At 47.9% G+C, this 27,456-nt stretch overlaps 2 protein-coding genes across 2 annotated transcripts; both read right to left on the bottom strand.

Annotated features, from left to right (window-relative positions):
* Positions 1-176: 176 nt before the first annotated feature.
* Positions 177-16,871, bottom strand: LOC133758769 (proton-coupled amino acid transporter 3; the record flags this gene model as incomplete). Its single annotated transcript, XM_062189917.1, has 7 exons — positions 177-2,191; positions 6,953-7,122; positions 11,590-11,756; positions 12,424-12,522; positions 14,407-14,625; positions 15,672-15,756; positions 16,843-16,871. Coding segments are annotated over 7 exons (1,038 nt in total), but the record flags the coding sequence as incomplete, so codon positions are not given.
* On the bottom strand, positions 16,376-26,768 carry LOC133758768 (proton-coupled amino acid transporter 3-like). Its single transcript, XM_062189916.1, has 4 exons — positions 26,629-26,768; positions 23,888-23,978; positions 21,930-22,018; positions 16,376-16,978 (listed from the first exon to the last, which is right to left on the bottom strand). Exons 1-4 carry the CDS (start codon positions 26,766-26,768, stop codon positions 16,876-16,878), a joined length of 423 nt encoding a protein of 140 aa, XP_062045900.1. The 3' UTR covers positions 16,376-16,875.
* Positions 26,769-27,456: the final 688 nt, after the last annotated feature.

Below are 27,456 nucleotides of genomic sequence, written 5' to 3'. Positions count from 1 at the left end.
ACCAGCAGATGGAAGATCTCTCTCCCTCTGTCTCTTCATCTCTGTAACTCTTTCAAATAAATAAATAAATAAATCTTTTAAAAAAATATACAAACTCTCCTTTTGCATTCATCTTTGCAAATACAAAAGATTGTTAGGATAAATTCCAGAAGTGAAATTGGTAGATTAGAGGGTTATAGTTTTTAAAAAAAGATTTATTTATTTATTTATCTGAAAGGCAGAAATAGAGAGAAAGAAAGGGAGGAGGGGAGGGAGGGAGAGAGGGAGAGAGAGAGGGAGAGAGGGAAAGAGGGAGAGAGAAAGAGAGAGAACAAGCTTTCATCTTCATCTCCCAGGTCGAAGCCAGGAGCCTCTTCCAGTCAGGTGGGTGCAGGGGCCTAAGTACTTTGAGGCCATCCTCCACTGCTTTCCCAGGCTCTTTAGCAGGGAGCTGGATTGGAAGTGGAACAGCTGGGACTCAAACCAGAATCCATATGGTATGCCAGCACTGCAGACCAAAGCTTAACCTTCAATGCCACAGTGCCAGCCCCGAGGGTTACACATTTTAAGACTTACATTTTATAAAACGGTCTTTAAGAAAAGCCATAGCAAAAGGGACACCTTTGTTTGCAGAGTTTAAGGCTGTTTTCAAAATTCTTTCCAAGACTAAACCAGTATTTAAAGATGCAGATCAACAGTCTTTGCACATGACTACAGAATCCTTCTGCTCGTCCCCATCAGCCTAAATTAGCTCTAAGTGGCTTTAAGATATCAAAGAAGCAAAAAGCAAAAAGGAATGTTATCTCCTCCCAGAGAAGAAAGTCACTTCTGGAGGTACTAACAGGATTCTAGGTGTCCCTGCCAGACACACATGGAATGGAAGATTACTAGGAAATACACTGTTATCCCTCAGCCAGCTGCTACCTCCAGGGCAACAGAGAACTAGCTGATGGGAAACTTGTTTGTTTTTAGAGGAAAAATTAACTTCTATTTTTCACTTGCAGAGTGTCAGAGTGGAAAGAATTCCTAATAATCAATTAATGCAACTCTTCACTTCACAGCCAGGATGACTAAGACTGAGACTCTGGGGAAATTGCCCATTGCCCGGAGGAAATCAGCCCGGAGCTCGAGTCTGGACAAACAACTGCTCAGTTCTGGTTCTGCTCTGTGACTCTTCCTATCAGAATAGCTGAACCAACGCCTGCTTCCCTCAATGTATACTCTTCCGTATCTGACGCTTGAATGGTAGCCCTGGCACTAGAAAGTAAACAATTTCTGTTGCATTTATGCTTGGTCAGTTTCTAGGATATTGGGACAAATGACATTTTTAAAAAAGATTTATTTATTTGAAAGGCAGAGTTAACAGAGAGGGGGGAAGAAACCATGTGCTGGTTCACTCCCCAAATGCTGCCAAAGCTAGGGCAGGGCCAAGCCGAAGAAATGCATTCAGCTCTCCCACGTGGGTGACAGGGGCCTGGAAATCCATTCAGCTCTCCCATGTGGGTGACAGGGGCCCAAGCACTTGGGCCAACTTCCACTGATACTCCAGGTGCATGAACAGGGAGCTGGATTGGAAGTGGAGCATCTGGGAGTTGAACTGATGCTCACATGGGATGCTGCCATCACAGGCGATGGCGAAACCCACCGTGCCACAATGCTGGCCCCTCAGTGACACTTTTCTCCCAAATGAAGCTGATAATAAGAATGGTTGAATCTGATTTTGGATCAGAGGTACAAAGGCCACAGAAAAAATCCAAGACCAATACAGGTGTATCTTGAGAGGCATCCATCCTAACCTACGTCTTTTAAATTTTTTTCTTGGAAAGATAAACAAGTCACTAATTAAGATAGAGATGTTGGGGTTTGATGATTATATATAGCATCCACATGGCAGTCAAACTGGGATGGGAGGTAGGGAGTGCTGTTAGAATAAAAATAGAGAATTATGCATAGACACCTGTGGAGTTGGCTATGGAATGGTTGACAGGTTGGATCAAATCATAGAGGGCTTGGTATGTCCCGAATATGCACCCCAAAAAGCCTAGGATGCTGATCATGATGTCCTTTGCAATGGTGGCGCAGCTCAGATCCTCAGAGTAAAAGGTGATGATCTCTAGGAGGGGTGGGATGATGAGGGCCAGGGCGCTGCTGCTCACGGAGCCCACCAGGGAGATGACCAGGTCCAGGCGGGGGATGAGGATGGCGGAGACACCTGAAGAAGAACTTAGGGTCACTGAGGGTTCCTGCAAGAGAGCTCAGAAACCATTGCTTTGGAGCCCTAAATTTCCATATAAGCCTGAGAGCCTGGGCAGCAGGTCAGGCACTGTGGCTTTACACTGCCACCACCCCACTCTTGTTTTTCTTTCTTTTAAAAAAAAAAGACTTATTCATTTGAAAGGAAGAATGAGAGATAGGGAGAGAGGGAGATGGGGAGAATAGGAGGGAGAGATGGAAAGAGGGAGATGGGGAGGGGAGAGAAGGCGGGGAGAGAGGGATAGAGATTGTTCATGCATTGATTCATTTCCCAAATGGCTGCAATGGAACTGCATAGGGGTCTCCCATGTAAACTGTAGGGGCTCAAGCTCTTGGGCTGTCCTCTGTGTTTTCCCAGGCACATTAGCAGGGAGCCATATCAGAAATGGAGCAGCTGGGACATGAACTGGCGCTCTGATATGGGATGCCAGTGTTGCATGCATCCTCTCCCCTGCTCCAACTACCAAAACAGATGCTCTTCCTTTCCTACTTCCTAGTGGATTTTACCCATGAACTACTTGCTGGGAGGCTCCTCTACCACTCAGCAGTTTTAGCCTCTTCACTGTAGATGGGGGAATCCGAAGCTCTGGAGGGCACTGGACTTGCCTACTGTCACTCAGGGCTGAGAGGAGAATCCCCTGGGATGCCTGACCTAAATCCTCTCCAGTGTAGCCCTTCGTGTACAGTGAACAACTTGCCATGCCATAGCAAATCAACAAACGCTTGCTCCTTATGTAAACACTGAATTGAACTTTGTTCTCTCTGTATCATAAACTTTCTTAGACAAAAGGATGGATGAAAAACAGCAGATGATTCTGTTCCTGATGGGATCTCAACTACTAATTGTCCTAGATTTAAAAGGATCCTAGTAATTAAGCAGGACATAAAATAGGAAGCCTGAGACAGGCATTTGGCCTAGCGATTAAGCCTGGGTTAACCACACAGGAGTGTGTGGGTTCGAATCCTAGCTCCAGCTCCTGATTCCAGGTTCCTGCTATGGTGGACCCTGGAAGGTAGCAGAGTTGGCTCAAGTGATTGGGCTCCTGCCACACATGTGGGAGACATGGATGTGTTCCAAGTTCCTGGCCTCAGCCACCCTGATCCTGACCATGGTGGGCAATCTGGGGAATGAGTTCACTTTCTTTGCACATCCCAAATAAAAATTAATTAAATAAAGTTGCATACTCCCCATCTTTTCTATAAACACTCTTAAATCTCCATCTCTTATATATACTGTGAACACATTCCCTTAGGAAATCCATGATTTTGATAATGTTTGAATGAATCCATACATGATATAATTTTATACAACCCTGTGGTTTTTCTATGGACAAGATGGAGGAAACATGCTCTAGAAAGCATCCATACCAGTTTTCTGGGTCTTTAAGAAGGCATCACCTCCTTCTGAATTACTCTGAAATACCCCATCAGAGCAGAAGGGACACTCACACTCTCACAGTTGGGGCAGCTGTCTGTCCACAGCTTTCCTCCATCAGTGGATTAAGAAGCTGCTTACCCAAGGAGGTACAGACGGACGTCAGCATCTGTCCTCCTGGAGGGCCCACACGGAGGGGACAGGGAAGACATTCAGGGATAACTATAATGCAAGGTGGCCCAGAGCGGTACCCAACGGGGTCTGGTTCTGGCCATAACAGCCTACCCCCAAGAGCCCTGCCACAGCTCCCCATGGCCAAGACTCCTTGGGAGCTGGCCATTCTGCACACTCTGGGACCTCACCTCTCATCTCTATGCTTTTAGTTCTCCAAAGGGGCCAGAGGGCCGGTGCTGTGGCACAGTGGGTTAAAGCCCTGGCCTGAAGTGCTGGCATCCCACATGGGCACCGGTAATAGTCCCAGCTGCTCCTCTTCCGATCCAGCTCTCTGCTGTGGCCTGGGAAAGCAGCAGAAGATGGCCCAGATCCTTGGGCCCCTGCACCCACATGGGAGATCTGGAAGAAGCTCCTGGCTCCTGGCTTCGGATCAGTGCAGCTCTGGCCATTGCGGCCGTCTGGGGAGTGAACCAGCAGATGGAAGACCCCTCTCTCTGTCTCTACTTCTCTCTGTACTCTGTCTTTCTAATAAATAAGTCTTAAAAAAAAACACAAAAGGGCCAGAGACAAAGATTTGCTTCAGATCTGGCGCAGCTTGCTTCCTACACATGGTGTATTCGTTACTGCTCTGTCTACCTCCTGCTCATCTTTTAGTTCTGGGCAGGACTCCCTGACCTGGCCCCAGCTGTTACAGGACGCTGTGACACGAAGAGCATTCCCTGCACTCGTGACCTTAGTCTCTGTGTAGTGCCACGGCAGATTTCATCAGACCATGCTGTGATTTTCTTTCCTTGCACACATCTGCCACCGAGTGATAAACTCTATGACAACAGGACCGGTATGCTCTGCATTGTGCATTATTGTAGCTCTCATGTCCAGCACAAGGCCAGGCATATTTAGGTGCTCAACAACCAACTGCTGAATGAACGAAGGGTAGCAGAATTGATGGATGAATGAAGGATGAGGCAGAGTTCTCTCATAATATTGGAAGTGGGGGGCCAGCACTGTGGCATAGCAGGTAAAGCCACCGCCTGCAGTGCCGGCATCCCATATGGGTGCCGGTATGAGTCTCAGCTGCTCTACTTCTGATCCAGCTCTCTGCTGTGGCCTGGGAAAGCAGTAGAAGATGGCCCAAGTCCTTGGGCCTCTGTACCCGTGTGGGAGACCTGGAAGAAGCTCCTGGCTCCTGCTTTGGATTGGCACAGCTCTGGCCATTGTGGCCAATTGGGGAGTGAACCAGCAAATGGAAGGACCCCCCACCCCCACCCCGCATCTCCTTCTCTCTCTGTGTAACTCTGACTTTCAAATAAATAAATAAATAAATATTTTTAAAAAATATCAGAAGTGGGTCATGGCATTAAAAGGTCAGCTTCTATAACCACACTGTGCCTGATCGTCTGTGGCCTGAACCACTCCGTCTTGCTCTTTAGCCAACACCCTTTATTTTAGGAATCATTTCTATTAGGTACCTGGTATCTTGGTAGGGATCAGGAACTCCCTTTAAAACCTCAAACCAGGCAGGTGTGCTGTTTCTGCCAGCAATTAGCTCTGATCCCACTATCCAATAACCCATTATTTTGCTAGACACCTCCAAAGTTACATGGTTTTTCCTGACCTCGTTCTGAGACTCGATTCTCTTGACTTGAAACTCTGACTCCTGGAACTTCTAAGACTGAATTTGCTTTCCTCCTTGTCCGATAATCCCACAGGCATTCAAGCACCAATATAAAGATCCTCAGGGCTTTTGCTTCTCCATAGGAAACATCCCTACTCCTTTTGTTCATTACTCATAGGGCACCTTTTCCGATCCTCTTCTTCTGGACGTGCTCTAGAGAAAGAATTCCCTAGTCCCCTTGACGATGCTTCCCAAACACCTACAGCCACCAATGAGGGAATGAATGGATGGGAGAACGCAGAAAGGGAGGGAATAAGAGAGAAGAAAAGAATGCACCACGGGCCAGTGCTGTGGCACAGTGGGTTAAAGCTACCACCTGTGGTGCTGACATCTCATATGGGCACTGGTTTGAGTCCCAGCTGCTCCAATTCTGATCCAGCTCCCTGCTAATGGTCTGGGAAAAATAGCAAAAGATGGCCCAAGGGTTTAGGCCCCTGCCACCCATGTGGGAGACCAGATGAAGCTCTGGGCTCTTGACTTTGGCTTGGCTCAGCCCTGGCTGTTGTGGCCATCAGGGGGGTGAGCCAGTGGATGGAAGATCTCTCTTTCTGTCTCTCCCTCTTTCTCTGTAATTCTGCCTTTCAACAAAATAAATCAATAAATCTTTTTTCTTTTTTTTGACAGGCAGAGTTAGACAGTGAGAGAGAGAGACAGAGAGAAAGGTCTTCCCTCCATTGGTTCACCCCCCAAATGGCTGCTACAGCTGGCGCACTGCGCTGATCCAAAACCAGGAGCCAGGTGCTTTCTCCTGGTCTCCCATGCAGGTGCAGGGCCCAATCACTTGGGCCATCCTCCACTGCCTTCCCTGGGCCACAGCAGAGAGCTGGGCTGGAAGAGGAGCAACCGGGACAGAATCTGGTGCCCCAACTGGCACTAGAACCCGGGGTGCCGGTGCTGCAGGCGGAGGATTAGCCAAGTGAGCCGCGGTGCCGGCCTGAATCAATAAATCTTTTTTTTTTTTTTTAAATGAACCCAAAACCTCAGCCTAATTCTTCAGCAAGTCGGCCTCCTGGGGTTTTTCCTAGAGTCAAACCCCAGTTTATTTACGATAGGAAGGAAAATGGTATGGTATGAGGGTAACAGGCTTTGGTGCTACACAACTCACGTTCGAATCCTGGCTCTGTCACTTAGCACTGACCTAACATATTATTCTCTCGGCACCACCATTCCTTCAATTGTTAATGTTACATTTCTAGTATTAGATCGTGTCAGCATAGTACATGGCATTTAGGAGGGCAACTGAACAAATGCTTCTTTCTCCCATAAATTAGCCAGTGTACACTTTTTATGTGCAGGCAGTGGAGATTACTGTAATCTTTACTAAGCCATAGTTCTACTAAGCCCATTTTTTCAGGCAGAAAGGTTGAGATTCAGAGGGATGAAGTACTTGCCCCAGATCACAGAGATGGCAAGGCAAAGCCAACGAGGGATGGTGAGATGCCACTGTGGCTCCCTGTCACAGCTCTGGGCAGAGGGTGTCCCCTTATCCTACTCACAGGTCAGGCAGACCAAGGCCGTGCGCACAGACAGGTCCACACACAGTGTCCAGCTCTCTGACACCTGGGAGATGGCGAACGGGATGATGATCTCGGCTGGGACGTGGAACTGGAGGGCATAGGTGAAGAAAATGCCAACAGAATACATCAGCTTGACCGACTGGTACAACCTGCGGACAAATCATCAAGAGGATGTGAAACGCAATGCAGCTCCCAGGGAGGGCCAAGGAGGACGCACTCGTGGCTTGGAAGCTGCTCACTGTCCCTGCGTTAAAGAACGGGCTGCTGACCAAGAACTCGGGCCCGACTGGCCTCAGGGAACCTGAAAAGCTCATTAACAGCACACATTCCTGGAGATTCTCAGTCAATAGGCCTGTGGCTCAGAAACCTATGTTTTCTAAAAAACAGTTTTTTTAAAAGGTCATAGCTGCTTAAAGTAGTAGAAGTCATGCAGGGAGTAGCATCCCTCCTGCCCCGACTCCCAGTCTCCAGTCCCCTTTCCATAGGAGGCCACTCAGAGTGGCCTTGTGGCCTTTCCAGCAGTAATCTGCATCTACACAAACCTGGAGGGCACAAGTGTCCGTGTGCACACACACATGTGCACAGGTACATACACGGGCATACTCAGTGGTATTCCTCTTACATACTGTTGAACTTTGTATTTTTTTCCCATCAAATATTTATTGGAGATTGTTACTTATCAGTGCCTATAGATCTGGCTCTTCTACTCGTATCTCATAGTTGATCAGTATTCTAACGGCATGGATATCCTGTAAATTTTTCTCAAGCTCACCATGTTTAGAATATTCCTGGTCTTGGCTGGCGCCATGGCTCAATAGGCTAATCCTTTGCCTTGAGGCTCCGGCACACCGGGTTCTAGTCCCGGTCGGGGCACCGGATTCTGTCCCAGGCCAGGTCTCTGCTGTGGCCCAGGAGTGCAGTGGAGGATGGCCCATGTCCTTGGGCCCTGCACCCCATGGGAGACCAGGATAAGTACCTGGCTCCTGCCTTCGGATCAGCGCGGTGTGCCGGCCGCAGCGCACCAGCTGCGGCGGCCATTGGAGGGTGAACCAACGGCAAAATGAAGACCTTTCTCTCTGTCTCTCTCTCTCACTATCCACTCTGCCTGTCAAAAAAAAAAAAAAAAAAAAAAGAATATTCCTGGTCTTTTGCCATGTAAATACTTTTGCAAAGAATACCCTTGGACATTTACCAGTGTAGATACAATATACAACCCCAGAAGTATAAATACTGTGGCAAAAATAATCTTAGAATACAAATAAAGTTAAAATATATTTTAAACTTTGATAGGTTATGCATGGTGCCCATTTGTTGCCCAAATGTTTGAAAGCAGCTGCTTGCCAAAACCACTTGTGAATGCATACTAGGCTTTGCTATTGTATTTTTTTAAAATATGCATTTTCATTATTCTTTCAAATAGGAAACGGCCATTTTTAAATATCTTTGCAAACTTTTTGATAATGCACTTTGCCCATCTGTTTCTGGGTTGTTGGTCTTTTCTTATTGGGAAGGGCTATTAATTTAAGCCTGCCCTGGAGATTCTGAGGACCAGTCAGGTTCACAAAACCCTGATGGAGCTCAATACCTACATTTCTTTTTATTAAGCTGGGGTCCCAGGTCTGAAAGGTACCCTGCCCAAGGCAGCTGGTGGCATGCTAGATTGCCCAAAGAAATAACAGTATATTAGGATGAAGCCTTACTTGAATAAAATGAGGCAGAATTGCAAAGATGTTCCCCATTTTATAGTCATCACCACAACACAGTGAGGTGGGTGGGGCTGGTGACATTTTCCCCCATTTTCTGGCTCCGTGCTACATGAGTGCTACAGCATTCCATTCATCTCAGAAAGACCAAGCTGGGTAAAGCCAATGCCTGCAGTGCCCGCATCTCGTATGGGCACCAGCTCAAGTCCTGGGTGTTCCACATCCAAGCCAACTCCCTGCTAATGTGCCTGGGAAAGCAGCAGAAAACAGATCAAGTCTTTGGGCCCCTGCACCCACATGGGAGACATGGAAGAAGTTCCAGGCTCTTGGCTTCTGATCAGCCCAGCTCCATCCTTTGTGGCCATTTTGGGGGTGAACCAGTGGATAAAGACCTCTCTCTCGGGGCTGGTGCTGTGGCAGTTAAAGCTGCCACCTGCAGTGCCGGTGCCCCACATGAGAGCCGGTTCAAGCCCTGGCTGCTCCACTTCCAATCCAGCTCTTTGTTATGGCCTGGGAAAGCAGTAGAAGAGCTGTTGCGGCCAACTGGGGAGTGAACCAGTGGATGGAAGACCTCTCTCTCCCTCTGCCTCTCTTTCTCTCTCTGTGTAACTCTGATTTTCAAATAAATAAATATTAAAAAAAAAAAAACTCTCTCTCTGTCTCTCTGCTTCTGCCTTTGCTTCTCTGTAACACTTTTAATTAAATAAACTTTTTTTAAAAAGACCAAGTTACAGGGATTCTTTACAGGGCAAATAGCAAACACATAATGACTCCTTCACAAGCACCAAGCCCTTCTCTAAGCACTTCTGTGTATCAAACGAGCCAATCCTCACCCTCCACGAGACAGGGCTACAGTCATGTCTGCAGTGCACCGCCTACTTACTGCTAGGCACGTGGCGGAATCGCACTTCCCTGGCTCTTTGGCATCTGCTGTGTCCACGTCACAGGCTTTGACTGCCCAATATACATCACTCCTAGATGAAGAATCCCCAGGTTTATGGTCACAGGTGTGACTCACGGTGCACTTGTCCACACTAACCAGCAACATTTTAGAGAGCGGCTGCTCCATCAAGGTTGGGTTCCAGCTCTCCTCTACAGGTTGTACAGCATGGGCATAGCAGAAAGCTCTGTGTGTTCAGTCACAGAGATTTGTGGAGTTATTTATTACTGGAGCATAACCTAGCCTACCCTGACTGATACGAGCAAGCATTCACATCTTATTCTACAGAGGGTAGAAATGAGGCTTGCAAGATTAGACAACTTGACCAAGCTCTCAAAAGAATCAGGATGCAAATCCCATTGGTTAGCTTTAGAGGCGGTACTGACAGCTTTGTTACTATGTCCCCAGTACTGCCATTGCAACAGGAACAGTTAATACTGGATGAGTGCCTGCTTCGTGCCTGCCCCCAAAATGTTTTCTGAATGGATGGATGAACCAATACAAGAAGTCTAGCAGGTTCCAACTGGAGCACAGCAACACCTGTAGGGCTATTTCTGGAATTGGGGGCCTGAGTTACGTCCACATGTGGGACTCCAGTCATTAGAGGTATACTTTTTGTTGTTGCTGTTTGTTTCCCAAACATTCTCAGATCATTCCTATTTCAGGGTCTTTGCACTGCAGAGTCTGACAGATTGGATTCAAGTTTCAGCGTCTCACAGCATGAGCCGGGAAAGTCACTTACAGCCTGTCTGAACATGAGCTCCCTAATCTATTAAACAGAGTTAGTAACAATAATACAAACTCATAGGGCACAGGGCAGTGGAAGACTCCAAGGAGGCTTTGTCACGTACGTGGTGTAAGTCAGTGAAGCAACGTCTAGAACCGTATACCAAACAGTAGGACTTCCACACAACTTTTACACTGTCTCTATATTAACTTCCACAAAGGAGGGAAAACATGTGCTATTTGTCTTTCTGGGTCTGGCTTATTTCACTTAGCATAATGAGCTCCAGATCCTGCCATTTTGTTGCAAATTCTTTGTGTTTGTGTGTGTGTGTGTGTGTATACCACATTTTCTTTATCCAATCATAAGTTGATGGACATCTAGATTGATTCCATATCTTTGCTGTTGTGAATTGGGCTGCTATAAACATGGAGTCAGCTATCTCTTTCATATGCTGATTTCACGTCTTTTGCATATACTCCCAGGAGTGGGATAGCTGGGTCACAGGGTAGATCCATTTTTGATAACATACCCTACCTACTTTCCTCACATCGTCATCATCATTGTCATGAATCCTTCATTCTGCGATATGAATGTCCCTGTTTTCAACAAAAAATAGAGGCCAGCGCCGTGGCTCACTAGGCTAATCCTCTGCCTAGCGGCACCGGCACACCGGGTTCTAGTCCCGGTCGGGGTGCCGGATTCTGTCCCGGTTGCCCCTCTTCCAGGCCAGCTCTCTGCTGTGGCCCGGGAGTGCAGTGGAGGATGGCCCAAGTGCTTGGGCCCCGCACCCCATGGGAGACCAGGAGAAGCACCTGGCTCCTGCCTTCGGATCAGTGCGGTGCACAGGCTGCAGCGGGCTGGCCACGGCGGCCATTGGAGGGTGAACCAATGGCAAAGGAAGACCTTTCTCTCTGTCTCTCTCTCTCTCTCACTGTTCACTCTGCCTGTCAAAAAAGAAAAAAAAAATAGTACATATGTCTATGTATATAAAATCTAATGTGAGGTGAATATGGCAATATCTTTAAAAATATTCAATCTTAAACCTAAAAAGATAAATTTATATAAAAAGAATTCAGTGAGGTAGTGCACAGTGCCTGGATTATGACACGGACCTATTTTTGTAATTAATACTCATGTTAACAGTTAATATTTGTTGTTAATAACAGCTCAATGGCATGCCCCCTTCCAATACTCACTCTCAGATCCCAAGCCTCTCCCACCCTCACTGAGATGGATAGGGACATACCAGCAGTTGGGCAAGTTGAGGGTGATGCTGGCCTGCGTGTCTGCCCCAAACTTCATGTAGCCCAGTGTCCCCAAGAAGATGTAGAGGATGATGACCAGGGACATGCCCACGTACAGAACAAAGGAAAACTGCTGTGGATTCTTCATCTGGTTCTTGAGAGGTAGAACCTGGAGGTGAGAAAAGTTTGGGAATGAAAAGGTAGACAGAGATGCAGCGCTGTGTGAGGGGCTGGGTTCCCCTGCAAGCACTGATCACTGATGGCATCCTCTGGGCTGGCCAGAAGGGGCTACTCCACGGGGCCCCAATCCCTTTTTTTTCACCAGGAATGCCTACGAAATCAGGCTGGTTGGTGAGCTCCCATGGGTTCCCCGAGTGTGGGCAGTGACTTGCCCTTGGTCAGGAGGAGGCCATATTCTGCGCCTTTCTTTTTCCTTTTCTTTCTTTTTTTTTTTGACAGGTAGAGTTATAGACAGTGAGTAGAGAGACAGAGAAAAAGGTCTTCCTTCCACTGGTTCACCCCCCAAATGGCTGCTATGGCGCCGATCCGAGGGCAGGAGCAGGTGCTTCCTCCTGGTCTCCCATGCAAGTGCAGGGCCCAATCACTTGGGCCATCCTCCACTGCCTTCCTGGGCCACAGCAGAGAGCTGGACTGGAAGAGAAGCAACTGGGACTAGAACCAGGTGACTATATGGGATGCCAGCGCCACAGGGGGAGGATTAACCAAGTGAGCCATGGTGCCGGCCCCTACATTCTGTGCCTTTCATAAGACCTGTGCATTCAGACAACTGGAAGGGCAACGGGCCACCCAGAGGAGCCCTGGGGGTTCAGTCTTACCATGCCGACACCCTCAAATGTGAAGAGTGCTGTGCCAAAGAACAGCAAGAAGGTCTCCCAGTTGGCCATGAGGGGAAGGTCGCTGGGAAACGGGATCCCCTGGAAGAAAGCAGGAAAAGGGCGCTGGTCTCGCTCTGCTGTGGATGCTGTCCCAGGTCTCTGCCTGGGAGGAAGCCGGGTCACATCCATGTCGACCGAGGCCACCTGTGGTTGCAGCGCCCATCGAGATATCAGCCAATCTCCTCAAACAGCTACTCGTTTAGTCTTGTTGTGGCAAAAGGCACAATATATGAAATTTGCAATTTCAAGCATACAATTCACTGACGTTAAGTACGCTCACATTGTTACACACCCTTCACCATTATCCATCCCCAGCACTTTGCCATCATTCCCAATGGAAACTCTACGACTACTAAATAGTAACACCCACTGCCCAGCTCCTGGTACTGCCTGTTGCACTGTCTGTCTCCATAAATCTGGCCATTGTTGAAGGTATCTAATTGAAGTAGAATCATAACATCTCTCTGTGTCTTATTTTACTTACCTTAATGTCTTCGAGGTTCATCCACCTTCTGGTATGCACTGTCATCTCATTTCTTTTTAAGGCTGGATAGTGTATTCTATGTATACAGCACATTTTGTTTGTCCATTCCTCAGTCAGTGGACGGTTGGGTTGTTTGCACCTTTTGGTCTTGGGAGCCCTTTCATCCTTACATGTAGGGAAGCAAGAGAGAGGGAGGAGAAGGGACTCGCCCAAGGTCACTCTACAAGTTAGTGCAGAGGCCAGGTCTCCTGTTCCCCAGGCCTCCAATGCCTCTTTGCCATGCCTTCTCCCTGGGCTGTGCAGTCCATTGCCTGGTGCAGCAGCTACCTAGGATCTAGGAGGAATGGCTCCTTTAATAGACCTCAGGGTGGAGAGAGTAACAGCTCCCCAGTGATGCCCAGGACCTAATCCCTGGCACCTGAATATGTTCTGTTACATGGCAGGGGAAAAGTAAGTTTTCAGATGGGATGGAGCTCGCTAAAATTAGCTTGAAATGAGAATATCTGGAATTAACCAGTGCACAAGGGTCCTGAAAAGCAAAAGAGGGAATGAGAAAAGCCCTGAGGTGGCAGCATGAGAAAGGCTCTGACGTGGCCGATGTTGATGATGGAGGGGGCTTTGGGCCAGGCAGGCAGCCTCTAGAAGCCTCCAGAATCCAATTCCCCACTAACGCCTCTGGAGTGCAGCCCTGCGGGCACCTTGATTTTAGCCCAATGAGACCTCCAGAACTGTAAAACAAACCTGTGTTGTGTTAAAAGCCAATATATTTCTGACATCTTGTTATAGAAGCCCTAGGAAACTAATACAACCAAAGACTTTCAGACTCAAAGAAATGGAACAATAATGGTGGCATCTTAGGGCTTGGGAAGCAAACTTACTGGAGTTCATGGAAAAATGACTTTCTGTTTATCAGTTTCCTCTTCTGGACCTTGAAGATAAAGATAGGACTTCCAAAACCATAGTATGGTGAAGAGTCAATGAACTGACACAAAGAACTTGTCACCAAGTAAATCAAATCCTTTTATCATCGCATACCCTTTATCTACCACATGTACGACTTCTGCTGGTTATTTGTTTATTTCCCCGGGAGGATGCCACCTCCATGAAAGCGACTCCCTGTACTTATTTTTCACCACTGAATCCCTGGCCCCGTCAACACTGCCTGGATCACAGCATGTGTTCAGGAAATGCTTGCTGAATGACTCATCGTTATTCAAGGTGACAAGGACGATGAGGAGGAGGGTAAGGGTGTTGTTGCTGAGCTGCTGAGCTGACATAGCTGTGGGACACAAGTGTTCCCAATAGGTCACTGTGGCAGGGCTGCTCAGAGAAGGGGCTCGCCTGCCTCACCTTCGCCTGCCCACTGTGATAATTACCCTCCCAGGTGTCTCAGAGGCTCTGGCCCCTGGCCCCCTTCTGCCGTGGCTTCAGGCACAGACCTTTATGATATACTCAAAGATCAGAGCCATGCTCCCCAGGGTGGTGACGCTGGCCAATGTTGAGAAGATGGACAGCACCTTGAGGTTCTGGACAAACACCAGTAGGATCAGGAAGGGCAGGATTATAAGCATGTAGAACCGGATGTCCAAGATGGGCCTCAGCACCAGGATCTTCCTGGGTTGGCAGGTCCTGGAGGTCACATGGGCTTCTTCCGCTATCTGATACAGAGCACAGGAAAGGCAGTGCGGTTAGGCGAGTTGGCCTAAATACAGGGTACCCTGTTACATTTGATTTCAGGTGATTAGCTGTTAATTGTTTTAGATACATGTAGCCCCAATAATGCAAAGGATATTTTCATAGTAAAAAAAATTATTCACTTCTCTTCTGAAATTCCAATAAATGAGGTCATCTATTTTTTGGCAAATCTAACTGTAGTGCCTGTTGTTAAGCTAAAAATTGAAATGTCATATATTTGGTTACAGGCCTGAGGATGGAGGAAGGGAGAGATAAGAGAAGGTATTCAGCTAACACAGGCCAACCCTTCCCCTTCCCAAGCATAAAAAGCAGGGATGGGGGTCTAGCACTGTGGCATACTGGGTAAAGTCGCTGCCTGCAACACCAGCATCCCATATGGGCATCCAGTCCTGGCTGCTCCACAGTAGCTCCCTACTAATGGGCCTGGAAAAAGCAGTAGAAGACAGCCCATGTGGTTGGGCCCCTGCCACCCAGTGGGAGACCAGGAAGAAGCTCCTGGCTCCTGGCTTTGGACTGGCACAGTTCCAGCCACTGAGATAATCTGGGGAGTGACCCAGTGGACGGAACCAATGAGGAAGCAGCGAGGAATTGGTGCGGACTGCCTCCTACCGTGGAGGGGAAGGTGGCAGCTCTCATGCTTTGTTTAGTTAGGCAGCTTCTGCATGACAGCCCTGAGATACCGAAAACAGTTTTCAGCCTTCTCAGCGGCTCCTCTATGAGCCTTTTAAAATGTTGCTCCCGGGTGGGAGGGAAGTTATGGGGGGGGGGGGGGGGGAGCCATTGTAATCCATAAGCTGTGCTTTGGAAAATGATATTCATTAAGTAAAAGTTTAAAAAAAGAAAAAGAAAAAAAAAATGTCGCTCCCAGGGCTGACAGGACTTTCCTGTGTGGTCTGATGAGGGCGTGGCAGTCCCGCTGCCTCCCCCAGGGCCTGAACATGAGGTTTTACTAATGCAGCCCGCAGCCCGACAGCAGGAGCTCTGCTTTTCTCCCACCTGCCCAGGATACCTGCTGCAAGTTGTCTGCCATAAACATAAAATAAACGCTGCAGAAGCCCAGCTGCGTGATGATTAATAAGAAGCTGACAATGTACCTGGGGAAGAAAAGAACAGGCAGAGGGAGAAGAGAGCCATGAATGTGGTTTTAGCAGAATGTGCTCATTTTTGAAGCAATCATTTCTACTGCTACTTGCCCCCATTTTTAAAAATTTTGAAATATTTCAGGCCTACAGGGAAAGTTGAAAGAATAGTATTATTAATGTGTTTATGCCCTTTCAGTAAATATTCCAATTGCTAATTTTTGGTCTCAAATTACGTTATGTATGTATGTATCCATATGCACATACACTCACACTCTTGCATTTTTTTCAGAACCATTTGAAACTCAGCTACAGATACAACACAATATCCAGAAAGTCCATTGGCCATTTTAAAACTATTATTGATTTCCTAGATATCATAAGTTGTTTTTATTTCTACAAGCCTTGCTCACTTCATAGTTCCAGGACAATGAAATCCCATTCTGCCTGATTAGAGGAGCTAAGATATAGAAAACCATTTTGGACACACTAACTTTTTACCAAGCATGGAAACACCATGAGGGGAATGATCAAATAAAATGATGCTTTATATCCATGCTGGGGGCGGGGGGAATTGTGAGCCTCAAAAGTGTAAGTCGATTATGGGCCCCAACATGGACAAAAATCAGAGAAAGAAAAGGCTTCCAAAAATTATTCTAAGTAATGTACAAGAAAATGCAAAGCCAACGCTAGATTTCCATTGGCACACATGTACCGAGGTACACGGACAGTACACAAAGTGTGGACGACTGTTTACCGGCTAGTGGAGGGGCTGCTGGGAAATTCTCTAGATCATTTCATAGTCTCCAGTGAGAACATTTCCATCAGAGACCCGTGCAGCTAGAAACTGAGGAGAGCAGGTGCGGACAGTTCCTGGTCATCACTGCTGCCGCCAGGGTCACAGCCTTCTCCACGCGGACTGGGCCCTCAGCCAGGGGTCAGTACCTTCCCCACGTGGAATGGGCTCTCAGCCAGGGTCAGTACCTTCCCCACGCGGACTGGGCCCTCAGCCAGGGTCAGTACCTTCCCCACGCGGACTGGGCCCTCAGCCAGGGTCACAGCCTTCCCCACGCGGAGTGGGCCCTCAGCCAGGGTCAGTACCTTCCCCACGCGGAGTGGGCCCTCAGCCAGGGGTCAGTACCTTCCCCATGCGGAGTGGGCCCTCAGCCAGGGGTTCGCACAGGTTTCCAGGCTGTACATCATGGCCTCGCCGTAGTTCACAAAAGTCTTGTGCAGTCTAAAGGGAAAGGATGAACAGGCACCATCTGAAGGATGTTGTCAAAGGTGGCATTTACTCCCAAAGGGAGCACTGCTGTGGCTTTGTGCGCAAGAGGGAAGCTTTCTCTTGATTTCCTAGCAATACAATACTTAACACTTGAAAGACTTTTTGCTTTCTCTCTAGTTATCATATTTTGAAAGTCAGAGTTGGCTGGTGCTGCAACTCAATAGGCTAATCCTTGGCCTGTGGCACCGGCACCCTGGGTTCCAGTCCCGGTCAGGGCGCCGGTTCTGTCACGGTTGCTCCTCTTCCAGTCCAGCTCTCTGCTGTGGCCCAGGGAAGGCAGTGGAGGATGGCCCAGGTCCTTGGGCCCTGAACCCGCATGGGAGACCAGGAGAAGCACCTGGCTCCTGGCTTCAGATCAGCACAGTGCGCCGGCCGCAACGCGCCAGTCGTGGTGGCCACTTGAGGGGTGAACCAATGGAAAAAGGAAGACCTTTCTCTCTGTCTCTCTCTCACTGTCTAACTCTGCCTGTAAAAAAAAAAAAAAAAAAAAAAAGAGTTACAGAGAGACACAGAGAGAGAATATCTTCCATTTGCTGATTCACTTCCCAGGTGGCTGTATGCAGGATCGTCCAGGTCTCCCACACGGGTGAAGGGGCCCAAACACTTGGGCCACCTTCCCCTGCTTTTCCCAGGCTATCAGCAGGGAGCGGGATTGGAAGCAGAACCGCCAGGGCACGAATGTGAGCCCATCCAGGATGCTGGTGTTGCAGGCGGCGGCCCTACCCACCACGCCTCAGCACTGGCACCTCTAGTTATCACTTTAAACGTGAAGATGTTAGTGTTATTTATTTTTTTGTATACAGAGTAGCTGTGCATTGACTTAGGTTTGCAAAGCAGGAAAGAGGGAGGATGGTGAGGGAAGGTGTTGGGGAGAGGCCGTGTGGGTGGACTGGATTCTGTGTCTTCCACATCTACCCTCCCCCATTCCCACTGCTGCGGGGTTGGCCAGAGCTCAGACTCAGAGGGGATGCTGAGGCTGCTGCCCAGCACCTCGTAGGACGCGACACTCAAGTCCCAGCCACCCCCTCCTCCTGTCCCTCTGCCCTGAGGGTGGGGCAGGCCCTCATCTCTGTCTTTGGCAGGAGCAGGTGAGAGCCTCAGCAGGTTGCAGACACTCTGGATGCTCAGTGTTAATTGCAGAAGGGAGAGGAGCAGCTGGGAGACAGAATGAGCCCCGGACCTGTTAGGAAACCAGGATTTAAATCTCAGTGTGCCCCTCAGGTGGCTGGTGACCTTGAACAAGGCTCTTTGGATTTCTAAGCGTCAGATTCTTCACATGCAGTCTGGGGTGAGGGGAGGCAACAGACAGAGATGGGGCTGAGTCGCGAGCAGGCATGACCCTTCTGGTTCTTTTGTTTGTTTTGTTTTGTTTTGTTTTACAGGCAGAGTGGACAGTGAGAGAGAGAGACAAAGGTCTTCCTTTTTCCGTTGGTTCACCCCTCAAGTGGTTGCCATGGCTGGTGCGCTGCGCTGATCCGAAGCCAGGAGCCAGGTGCTTCCTCCTGGTCTCCCATGCAGGTGCAGGGCTCAAGCACTTGGGCATCCTCCACTGCCCTCCCAGACCACAGCAGAGAGCTGGACTGGAAGAGGAGCAACTGGGACAGAATCCAGCACCCCGACCAGGACTAGAACCCAGGGTGCCAGCGCCACAGGTGGAGGATTAGCCTAGTGAGCTGTGGTGCCGGCCTGACCCTTCTGTTTTGATTCTTTTTACCTGTGATTGACATTTGCAATGGAAGCAAGGTCCCACTGCCCGGGAGTGGCACATATATGGGTCTGAGGGTTGCAACTTTGAAAGTTACGGGGATCTGACAGGTATAGGTGCTAGTGAGACAATGGGTGCAGGACAGGAAGTGAGTAGGGAAGTCGGAGACAAACCCGGAAGTATACATTCAGTTCTCAAAGGGCCTGACTGCAGAATGAGGGTGACGTGACAGCCCAGAGGCAGATGCTCTAAGGAGAAGGTGGATTTGTTTTTTTAAATGTGAAATCTCCAGGTTTTCAAATAAAGAATAGCCAAAAGCCATGGAAGTCTACAAACATACTTGAAGGCCATAGTCAGCTCTGAGGCCATCACCGTGAAACCTCGGTATGATGAAAAACTAAAGCTAAGTCATCAGAAAAAGTCGGGGAAAGGCTGTCATCAATGTGCACACGTCACAATCCTACCAAGGAGGCCGGCGCTGTGGCACAGTGGGTTAAGCCACCATTGGGGACGCTGATATCTCATATGGGCCCTGGCTCATGTCCCAGCTGCTCCACTTCTGATCCAGCTCCCTGCTAATGCACCTGGGAAAGTAGCAGAGGATGGCCAAGTCCTTGGGCCCTTGTACCCACGTGGGAGACCCAGATGAAGCTCCTGGCTCCTGCATTTGGCCTGGCCTGGCCCAGCCATGGCTGTTGGCGGCTATCTGGGCCAGGGGTGGGGGAAGTGACTCAGCAGATAGAAGATATCTCTCTCTTTCATATAAAATAAATCTTAAAAAAGCCTACCTAGTGATGTAATGATCCCTGGAGGTACAGAATTTTGCAAAATGGCTAAGAATACTTCTGAGCTGTGTGACCCTGAGCAAGGCATGCAAGGTTCAGTTACTTATCTATAAAATGTCAATAAAAATAGTGCCTGCCATGGAGGCTGACTGTAAGGAGTAAAGAAGACTTGGAGACCTTTGGCATGGTAACCAGGCACATTGTAGTTCCACAATAAATTTAACTGCTGAGTAAATGCTCATAAAAGGATTTTGTGAGCTGGGAAGTGCCCCACATGTGAGGTGTGGCTGATACCTACTCCAGATCCACCTTGGCTTTGGAAGCATTTTGTTGAGTATGTTCCTACTTTGACCCATGAAGCCTTTCTTCATAGTTATAAGGACCTAGTAAGATCTGTAAGCCTTGAAAGCAGCTGAGCTCTCAGCTGGGGATCTCAGTATTATTGCTTTTCATTGCTTTTGTCTTTTCTTTCAGGTTTTGTGTTAAAGTTTCAAATATGTAAGACTTGAATACTGTAGTGTTTGCAGTCTTTGCAAACCATTCATTTCACTATTCACTAGGTGTTTATTAATTTCCCCTGAAAGGGATTTGTTTAGGACAAATTACCCTGACAAGATGTGTGAGTTGCAGGGGGAGACCAAAAGGAGAAGACGTCTGTGAGTGTCTCATCTATCAATCCATCATCTAGGCAGCGACGTATCCATGCATGGATCTAGCCATCCATCCATGCAGATAGCTAGAGTTAAGTATGTATGTGCAGATGCTTATACAGTGCTTTCGCAAGTTTTATCACTTGTGATGCTTCCAGGGAAGGACAGTCAGGCTCAGAGGGACGCAGGAACCTGCCTAAGTGGCCCAGCTCCTGAGCTGTAGAGTTAGGTCTGAGTCTCCAGGAGAAATTCTTTCTCGCCCCTCTACCACCTCTGTAGAACCCAGAGCAGCATTCTAACTGCTGTGCCAAGCAAGACCCCTACCTCACACCTTACACAAAAATCCACTCAAAATGGATCAAAGACCTAAATATGTCCTGATACCACTAAATCCTAAAGAACATGGGGGAAACTCTGCAAGATGCTGGCATAGGCAAAGACTTCTTGGACAAGACCCCAGAGGCACAGGCCATCAAAGCCCAAACTGACAAATGGGATTACATCAAGCTGAGAAGCTTCTGCACTGCAAAAGAAGCGCTCAGCATAGTGAAGAAACAACCGATAGAATCGGAGAAAATATTTGCAATCTATGCATTGATAAACAATTAACATTCAGAAGGTATAAAGAAATTCAGTAACAACAAAACAAACAATCCAGTGAAGAAATGGGCCAAGGACATGAACAGGCATTTTTCAAGAGAGGAAATTCAGATGGCCAACAGACACATGAAAAAATGCTCAGGATCACTGGCCATCAGGGAAATGCAAGTCAAAACCACAGTGAGGTTTCACCTCACCCCAGTTAGAATGGCTCTCATACAGAAATTAACAAATGACAAATGATGCTAAGGATGTTGAGAAAAAGGTACCCTGGTCCACTGTTGGTGGGAATGCAAACTGATGCAGCCACCATGGAAAACAGTATGGAGATATCGCAGAACTCTGAGTATAGACCTACCATATGATCCAGTCATCCTACTCCCATTCCAGGGAATTTACCCAAAGGAAATCAGTATATCAAAGAGTTATCTGTACCCCCATGTTCATTGCAGCACAATTTACAATAGCAAAGATATGGAATCAACCCAGATGTCCATCAACTGTGACTGGATAAATAAATTATGGTATATATACACAATGGAGTACTATTCAGCTGTAAAAAAAATGAAATCCAGTCTTAAAACAAGGTGGTAGCAACTAGAAACCATTACACTTAGTGAAATAAGCCAGTCTCCAAAGGACAGATATCATATATTTTCCCTGATTCAATATAACTAATCGAATACCTGAAATGTATTGGGGTGAAACAGACATTTTGAGAGTAGATGACTGTTCATAGCCCAGCTATTCCATTGAGGAACAGTGTTATGTTTTGCTTTCTTTTCTTTCTCTTTGTACTATGTGTTGAACTTCTTTAACTTAGAGTAGTGTTAACTATAATCATTAAGAATATTGAAAATAGATCATTATAAAAATTAAGAACAGGAATCCAAGAGGGAGAGGGGAAGAAGAGTTGAAGTGTGGGTGGGTGGGAGGGAGAGTAGGGGGGGGATATCCCACTATGCTCCTAAATTTGCATATATGAAATATACAAAACTTGTAGAACTTAAATAAAATTTTTTAAAAAACCACAAAGAATCCAGAGCGGCAGGGGTGGTGGCCTGATAAGTGACCCAGTTAATGGGATCAGCGGTTAAAACAAACCCCACCCCACCCCCCAACACTGTGGCCGGTGCGGGCTGAGGGAGAGGCGCGACTCTCACCTCTGCGTGAGGTGATGAGCGCAGTTCAGCAGGATGACCATGCAGTGCACGGTGAGGACGCCGATGGCCAGCAGGCTGAAAGGACCCACCTGTGGGGAGAGGAGAGGCAGGTCAGTGAGCTGCAAGCCAATCACGCCCACACCCCGACTCCTCACTGAACCACACCATCTCTGCAAGGACAGGTCCTGCCTGAACGGCCTTGTGCCCCCAGGCACTCGGCACGACTGCAAAGTGGCTCCCAGCTCTGCCTGGAACTTGCAGCAGCAGAGCTCACCGCCTCCACACTCGGCACATGCCTCTCGTGTCTGCTTCAAGGTCTACCGTGCGGGATCCCTCCTGCTAAGTTTAGTTCTGCTCGCTAGACCTGACCCTCGCCTCTGCCAACCCATTTAAAGATCAAGGTTCCTCTTGGAACTCAGTTCTCTTCCTCTAGTCAGCAAGGGACACAGGTGCCATCTTGAATTGGTCAGCAAGGGGCACTGTTGCCATCTGTCCATGGATGATTCTCTGTTGTAAATGATGGTTCTATTAATAGGCTGTTCAGTAGCATCTTTGGACCTCTACCGTCTAGGAGTCATTGACCCCCTCCCCAGGTTGACACAACCAAAAATGTCACTACACATTATAAATGTCTTTGGTGCTGGTGGCGGGGAGCAAGGCAAAAATGATCCTCAGTTGAGAATCAGTGCTCTGGTGTATCTAAGTTAGCAATATTCCTTTTCCAAAGCAGGACCAAAGACGAATCCTCTCCTTGCAGAAGGACGTAGAAACTCTGACCTCCTGTGTTTCCGACACCTGTGCTTGTGAACTAACACTAGAAATAAAGCAGGGCTCAGCAGCACCACCAGGCTCCACTAGAGGGCAGCCTTCATGGAGAGGAGACTTTCTTGTCTTATTTCTAAACCTCTTGGGCCTTAGAATGCACATAACAGGTGCTCAACAAAGATTTCCCCAATGACTCCTGGGCAGAGGTTTTGTGGGGAGAAAGAGGGTAAAGCAGCCGTCTAGTGGTTCTTAAGAACAAACAATCAAAGGATAAAAACGTTGCCTTAAAAAGCACACCCACACTGGCCAACAACGAGAACCCAGAGAGTTCCAAAGGGTAGAGTCCACCTCTGGTTTGGAATCACTGCAGAACAGAAGTCATTTCAGAAGAAGCAAGGGTCTTGGTGTGTCTTCTGTAGACCCTGGGCCACTTCCCTGGCCTGGAATGAAGGGAAAATTCACAGCAGCTGAAGGGAAGTTATGTATTTTGTATCAGTTCAATTCAATTCACCCTAATAGGATTTCCTGGTGTCAGTCTCAACAGCAGGTGCTTTGTGAGGTGAAAAGGGAGATCAGACAGTTCTTGCCTCCAGAGTTTTTGACTAAGTGAGGAAGATAGGCCCTAAAAAATAAATGTATCTTAGTTTTATAAGTGCTTTCAGAATTCCAGATGAGGTAGATATAAATTATAGAAAAACATAGGGTGAGAATGGCATTAATTTTAATGGGACAAGATAAAATTTTAGAAAGGAAGCAAATTTGAAATGACAAAGTCAGAGGAGCAGGAACAGTACATGCCAAGAGGGAGGGTGGGGATTCGGGAGGTCTCCTGGTCCTCATACCCACGACACTTTCTCACAAATCAGCAAATGGTTTGAGACGGGATTCGCCTGCTCAAATGCCTGTGGGGACCAGGCTGTCCGTGTGAATGAGCTCAGTGGGCTGCGTGCAACTCCGGGGGAGGGGAGGATGGGCAAGTGCAGCCTGTGTGGGGACGGTAGGGCTTTCTGCATATGGCCCATCCTCTCCAGGGAGACACGTCACCCTCTAGGGAACTGACACCACCAGGCACATTTCCTATTGCAGAGAGTCTCTCCAAATTGCCCAGCAAAAAACCATGCAAAGGCCTGTGGATCTTTCATCCCCTCCCCTACATCAGTGAAGCTGGTTTCCATCCCACAGATGCCTCTTACCAGTAAGCCAGCATTTTTTATGGCCAGAGGAAGCCCCAGGAGCCCTGTGCCAACGTTGCATTTCAACAGGTGGATCAAGGTTTGCACCATCCTGTGGTGGGGACAATAGGGAGACAACAGGGTGCTGTTGGGGGGTGGCAAGGACCTCCAAAGCTCACCTTCTTCCCGTAGCTCTGGCTGCACCTGTTGGGAACAGGGACAAACCCAGACCAAGTGGACCCCGGTGCATCCCTCAGTTCCAGGATCTGTGCAGAAATGTGTGATCCAGGGCTAGTGCCGTTTCAGGCTCCAAAGAAAAAGTAAATGTAATCACTGACATTCTGGATAACTCCCTGGTACCAGTTGGTTTATTAATCTACCCAGTGATTTATTCACTCAGGTAGTATTTATTGAGACCTACTACACATCTATCATGCACTTAAGAAAAAAAAACAAGTAATAACTGTCTGTACTTACAGAGTATTAAGTAGCTGTGTATGCATAAATGTATGTATATGAGGGGCAGAGAGAAAGCGAGAGAGAGCTCCAGTCTGCTGATACAGTCCCCAAGCACCTGCAATGGCTGGGTCTGGGCTGGGCCAAAACCTGGAACTGGGAATGGAATACCTGTCTCCCACATAGACAGCAGAAGTCCAGTCATTTGAGCCATGACCCCTGCCTCCCAGGGTCTGTTTCAGCAGGAAGCTGAAATTAGGAGGTGGAGCGAGGTGACCCAGGTACTCCCAGTCTTAACCATTAGGCTACTTTCCTGCTCCAGTTCACGAGTGTGTATTAGCACCAGGTCACCTATCAACTCACTCACTGGAGAAAAGCATCATTTCCTACCCACGTGGCTCATGCGCTGGTTCAGGTTCTCTCCTCCACTTACACGACCAGATTCACTGGGAACATGGATTGTTTATGGAAAACAGAATTAGAATGTTATTTTATTTTGGTGCAAAAATGTTGAAATTCATTCATAGTTTTTTTTTTTTCCCCCCCACACAATACACTTCTTACATGAACTTAAAAAAAAAAAAGTGCTTAAAAAGTTTCTGATTGGGGCCAGCACTGTGGCATAGCAGGTAAAGCCACCACCTGAAGCATCGGCATTCCATATGGGCGCCAGTCCGAGTCCCAGCTGCTCCTCTTCCGATCCAGCTCTCTGCTATGGCCTGAGAAAGCAGTAGAAGATGGCTCAAGTCCTTGGGCCCCTGTACCCACATGGGAGACCTGGAAGAAGCTCCTGGCTCCTGGCTTTGCATAGGCCCAGCTCTGGCTGATGTGACCATCTGGGGAGTGAACCAGTGGATGGAAGACCTCTCTCTCTGCCTCTGACTCTCTGTATCTCTTTCAAATAAATAATCTTTAAAAAAATGCTGTGCATTTATATGCTATTATTTCTTTAGAAAAAAAAATCTTCTACAAAGGAAATATTTCTATTTTAGCAACAGCAAAGAATTTATGCATATCCATAATTCATTTCTTTATTAAATTTAGTCGTTTTTTTTAGCTTCCCACCAATGGTCTGGGAGAAGCAGCGGAAGATGGCCTAAGTGTTTGGGCCCCTGCCACCCACATGGGAAACCTGGGTGAAGCTCCTGACTACTGGCTTCAGCCTGGCCCAGCCGTGGCCATTGCGGCCATCTGGGGAGTGAACCAGAGTATAGAAAATCAATTTTCTTTCTCTTTAACTCGGACTTTCACATAAGTAAAAAAAAGCCTTAAAATAAATGTAAAAAAAAATTCTTCTAGAAGTGGTATTATTACTTGTAGATGTACAAGGAGCCTTCCAAGGATTCAAAGTAAATGTGTATTACAAGAAAAATGAGTGAATTTCAAAATTTTTCCACCAAAAAGCATATCTTTTAATCCCATTTTCCTACAGACATTTGAAGTACTGGCATATTTATTTATATTTCATTATACTTTTAACAACTAGGTAGTAACAGCCTGAAATTCAAAAAGTAAAACATAACTCAACCAAAAAACCCTAATGCTTGTAATGCTCTCTCCTGGCTCTCTGTCTCTCAGTTCTCTTTCTCAGAGGTAGCCATAGCAGCCAGCTGTGTGTGCATATACACACACTTTTAAAGACAGAATGTGCCAAGTAAGTAAGTGTTTTATACAAAGGCCATTTTAGGACTTGACATACACAGAAACATCACTATGCAGAACGGTATCTGTTTACTTCTTTGCAAAAAGATGTGAGAGAGGGTATTTCCTGGTATCCTTATCAACAATGGGCATGGCCATTTACATCCCACGATAGCCAATGCTATTATTTGGCCCGATTATTAGCTAATGTTTCTTGTGGGCAGTGAAGTCCTAGAGAGAAAGTTCTAGATGTGTGAGTTTGGTGTGTAAAAGGTAGGGGCATGGTGACATTTTGTTTCTTGAGGATTTGTAGAAAGATGAGAGAGAGAGAGAGAAGAGGAGAGGAGAGGAGAGTCAGAGGGTTCAACGAGAGGAAAACAGCATGAAACTGTGGCAGAAAGAAAGGACAAGCAGCCAGCCTAAGACAGAAAATTTCTCCTGGAGTCCCCAGCTCATGTTCAGGTCAGCAGCTCTGTCTCACCGAAGGCTGGGAGGCAGGGAGGAACCCGGAGCCCCAGGAATCCACCTTGGTGGATCTGCACGATTCACGCCTGCTCGATCTACACACCTCCGTTTCAGGGGTGGCCATGGCCGCAAGAAGAGGGAAGTAGGAAGGCGTGGCCCGAGCTTGGCCCAAGGTCTGGAAGGGCAGTGGGGCCACTTACGAGAGTCCGGCAGCCTCCCCTGCAGGCTGCCCTTTGTCCGGAGTGAGGCTGTGGCTGCTCGCCGAGGAGGACTTTGAGCCGACAGCTGAGGAGCTCGGCTCACCGCTGCACTCCTTTCCCGCCAGTGACGTCTCCAACATGGCAGGAAGGTGATGGTGCCAGGGCTCAATCAGCCTCCCATGGGTCTCTCCAGAGATGCCATGGCCAGGGACCCGAGGTGCTGGCTCCCGGTCCCGGTGCCTGGTCTGGCTGAAGCCCAGAGTGGGAGGATCAGGGGAACGATGGTTGCAGGAAAGGCTGATGCTGGTTAAGGAGCCTCACCTGGCTCCAGGGGGCCGGGCGAGGGGCTGCTGCTGCTGACCCTCAGTCCCGCTGCCACCTGCCAGGCCTCACCGTGGCTCTTGGCCTCTCCCAGTGCAGCCCTGGCTTTTGTAGGGCCAAGTGAACAGTGTGACTGGGAGGAAGAAGGCACCATTGGACTGCAGGTCCTGGTGCCTGGATGTGTGGCTCAGAGCTTGTCTGCCTGTAGCAGGGAGGAAACCAGGGCTACCTCACAATGGAGGCTGCCCAGCCAATAAACTGGCAAAGTCCCCGGCTGCAGGTGTGGCTCGGCACAGCAGAATCCACCTCCACGGGGGAGGTCAAGAGTGGTTCAGAAGGTCCGGTTCAGATACCACCTGTTCCAAATCTCTGTGCAGGAAGGAGGTAGGGACTGGGACTTACCCGGGAGAAAACATGAAAACTTTGGAAAGTTTTCAGGGACATTTGAAAACAAATCATTTGCTTAATAGTGTTAATTTAGCACCTAATATGTGCGGGGAACTTTTC

The sequence above is a fragment of the Lepus europaeus genome, chromosome 4, assembly GCF_033115175.1.
Source record: "Lepus europaeus isolate LE1 chromosome 4, mLepTim1.pri, whole genome shotgun sequence".
NCBI lineage: Eukaryota > Metazoa > Chordata > Mammalia > Lagomorpha > Leporidae > Lepus > Lepus europaeus.
This window is presented reverse-complemented; position numbering and strand designations above follow the sequence as displayed.